Here is a 3896-nt window from a genome sequence, read left to right as displayed (position 1 = left end):
TTGATGGGTTGACCGGGACCAGGCCACATTTGGGGATGAGGTTGACCGGTCTGTTGGATGGGAGGAAGACGGGCATGAGGCTGAGGGTGCTGAAGCTTCTGACGCTTCGCCATTTCTTCGTGCTGGCGTTGTTGCTGGCGCTTCTTCTTCGTCTGAAATTCGTGGGAAGATTCGTACTTCGGAAGGCTGTTCAAGGTTGGATTGTGGGGTAATTTTTAGTAGGCATGAGCATCAAGGCGAGGAGAAATTGTTTGTTGAGACAGTGAAGGGTTTAAGGTTCACCTTTTTGGATCACATGGTAAGGGATCAGCCCAGAAATACTCTGCATCAAGTGCATCTTTTGCTGATATTCTCTGCAAATCAGAAGATGTGAGATTGAACTTTATACAGAATAGCACAAGATGAATTATAAGATTCCATATGTAATGCCAGGGGATATAATCATGAAAACTGTCAAGAGTCATGGAAAGTTGTGCTGGAAAGTTATTCTAGATCTTTGTGAAGTATATTGATATTTATATAAATGTTCAATGATAATAAATGATCATAGAAATTATAAAATCAATCTTACAATGAAAGATAATTTTTAACTAGGAAGGGTGTGTAGAGAGCTATGTGACTGAAAAATTCACGCCATGGACTTTTCAGATCTTAGATTCGGAAGTTTTGTGATCAATTTTAATTATTTCCAAGGGGATTCTATCTGAATCTAGCAGGATTTAAGAGTGTAGCAATAATTGTATCAGGCAAAGTACCAAAAAGCAAAGATAAAGCTCTATTGTTATGTCTCCAATTAGAACTATTAAAGACGCACAAGCTGTCTTAAAATGATAAATACATTAGAAGTTAGGGACATCTACATACAAACCACCCAATTCATATGTATTTACATATCAACACCTAAATTTTACTCTTTTTTTTTTGCATTAATAACAACCAAATCTTTCATCTCACATAAAAAATAGAATCATTTTGACTTTCGAAGAGTGAAATACGCCTTTTCATGTATAGGTAAGGTTGCATGCATGTAAAAATTGAAATTTAAATGAAAAATATGGTAATACATAGGAATTGAGTGGTATGTATGTAAATCTTCCAAATTATAAATGCCAAAATACAGAATTATCCACGACTGTTATCAGCCGCTCGTGTAGCCCACTTGGCAAAGAATGCAAAGTTCCCTTCTAATTTAGCTGCTTTAAGGGTATAATTGCGATTTAGAACATATTTAGAAGTATAAACAACTTCTCGTAGTAAAGGAGGAAATTTAAATCTTACGCAATACCTGAGATGGATCGAGCATTAACATCCTCTCCAATAACTCCAAGGCATGACGGTCGAAACTGCAAAAAATCAAATATTTTGTAATATTGGAAAATAGAATGTAAAAGAGTAACATATAGTAGGATGTAAAACCCTTCGCAATTATCAATGCTACAGAAACGACTAAGATAAGCAAATACGTAAAAGGGCCAACTTACTGCTTGAAAAGCTCCCTGACACGTCTCTTCGTTGGCCTTGAAGGCTTGAAGTTGTTATACCAAGGCATCTTAGTAACACCAGGCCAGTTCACCTCATCTGGAGTTCCACAGAGCTCAAAAATCTTCGTCAACTGTTCTGGCTGAAATATTGCGAGAAACAAGCAGTTAGTTTGATTCTCAACTCCACAATAGCCTAAAGTATGGGTGTCAATTTGGGTTTGGGTTAACCCAAACCAAAACTGCTTAGACTCAAACCCGACCATTATGACTCGTTTAACATGAGGCATAAAAGCTATTCGAGTCAAATTTGGGTTGATTCTAAGTCAATGTAGGGTCGATTTCAAGTTGACGGATCGATTTCAAGGCAATTTTGCTTGGTAGGATGATTTCATTTTTGTAGCTCAATTTGAACCCGACTTGAAAAATTAAACAAGTTAAAAATCCTAACCCGAATTCAACCCAAAAACTATCAGGATAACCTGAACCAGGATTTTTCAAGTCTGGTTCGGGTCAATGTAGTTCAAGAAAAAAATGGGTAGTGGAGACAATAATTGGACCAATTGTAAAGTTGGAAATAAAATCATGAACAAAATAGAAAAAACTCAACTAAAAAAAAACCTGCATGATAACTTATTGTAGATTGCAGTCAATTGTTAAAGCTTGAATCTTTAATTCAGAACACCAAAAGAAAAAAAAAAGAACTTCACATGGAACACCAAGAACCATGAGTTAAATTTTATTACAATAATGCAATTTACAATGTTCTGCCCCAATATATCTTGCAGCAAGATGCGAGAAGAACAAATGTCTAGAACACAATCTCAGCCAACCTAGTTTGAAATGCAAACTTGTAAAGCAAATTAATAGATTAGCCTTTAAAAAAAAAAACTTTTAAGAGGGATCTACTTTTGAATAACATTGTATGAAACGACAAGGACTAAACCCAACATTAGAGGAAGAGAAAGAGAACCCAAGTCTTCATTCAAGTGATAATTTTTTTTAAAAAAAAAAAATTACAACACAGGTTCATTACTATTATTTTTTTATTCGGAGTTGCATAAAGCACCTTATCAACAATTAAAGCCATTTGCAAGTTAGGACATGTATGCAACCTAGGACAAAAGTAACAGCCCTATTCCGATTTCCAGAAAACAGTGAACCCCACTTGTAATTAGGTCCTGCATGTAGGTGTATGGCCGTGAAAGGCATAGTTTGCATTAAAAAAATGAAGAGAAAAAAAAAATTATGATCATTTAAATCAACGGTGCAAGAAAATTTGTTCACTCTCAAGCTTGTTCAATCAAGAAAAAAACTTTCAATTAAAATAATATTTCAATAGATCAACACCATTAGATTTATCACAAAGATTGTTTCAATATATGAAAAGAAACAAACACCAAAATTCAGTTGCAGAGAGGGAGAAATTTTTATCTCAAACTTTGAGGGGCAAAGCTTAATTTAAAAGTGAAGTTTTCTTTGAATGCCTAATTACAAAAGATTGCTTTCCAAACCAGGCCTACAGCCGATGCTAGTTAAAAATAATATTGCAGTACATCCTCATTAAAAAATAGAAAGTTTTAGCAGATGGAAGAAACAAGTATCAAATACAATGTCTAATACAATGGCAAAACTAAAATTTGAAGTGAGAGAGGGCAAACAGATTAACCCCAAACATAGACGGAAAATCCTGAAAACCCAAATTTATAAATTTTTACATGATGAATTATCACATTATCAAACATGAGATATAGAAATAAAGGCTCTGACATACATACATGAAAGTAAGAAATGCTTTGCAAAAGACACCCTACCTCATTTTTCCCAGGTAAGATGGGCTTTCCATGTAAAAGCTCTGCAAAAATACAACCAACAGACCACATGTCTACAGCTGGACCATACTTGGTTGCTCCTAGCAGCAACTCCGGAGGCCTGTATTATAACCATAAAAAAAATAAAAAGTGAACATTAGAGTAGCTAGGTTCATGGAAGAGTAACAGGTAGTGTTGACATAATCGTTTTGGATGTTCAATGAGCGGACAAGGCACCAAAGTAAAAATAAAAGGTAGAAAGCAATGTTATCATTATTATCATTTGGGACAGTAAATGGTTGTAAACATTTTACCTATACCACAAAGTTATTACACGATTAGTTAAGTTGCCATTGTGATCACTAGAAAATGAGCGTGCAAGCCCAAAATCAGCCAGTTTTAGATTTCCCTCATTATCAATCAGTAAATTAGATCCTGCAGCAGATCCAAAAAACACAATTATAACCAAATAATGTCGTGCAATAATGATTTACGCAACAAACCAAAAACATTAACCACCTTTGATGTCACGATGAAGCACCTGGTTAACATGACAATAATGTAGTCCAGTTAACAGCTGCCTCATGTAACACTACCATAATGAGAA

At 35.0% G+C, this 3896-nt stretch overlaps 1 protein-coding gene across 1 annotated transcript in view; it reads right to left on the bottom strand.

Moving 5' to 3' along the window:
* Positions 1-3896, bottom strand: part of LOC110037610 (cyclin-dependent kinase C-2-like) — a gene marked incomplete at its 5' end in the record, with an annotated part of 4934 nt that overhangs the window by 576 nt on the left and 462 nt on the right. The window contains 7 exon segments of the mRNA XM_020742300.1: positions 3-186; positions 283-353; positions 1286-1343; positions 1482-1621; positions 3293-3410; positions 3604-3724; positions 3809-3881. Of these exon segments, the coding sequence (XP_020597959.1) occupies positions 3-186; positions 283-353; positions 1286-1343; positions 1482-1621; positions 3293-3410; positions 3604-3724; positions 3809-3881 (765 nt within the window).

This window comes from Phalaenopsis equestris, unplaced genomic scaffold (genome assembly GCF_001263595.1).
Source record: "Phalaenopsis equestris unplaced genomic scaffold, ASM126359v1 Scaffold222190, whole genome shotgun sequence".
Lineage (NCBI taxonomy): Eukaryota > Viridiplantae > Streptophyta > Magnoliopsida > Asparagales > Orchidaceae > Phalaenopsis > Phalaenopsis equestris.
Note: the sequence above shows the minus strand (reverse complement) of the source record. Positions and strands in the feature narration are given on the sequence as shown.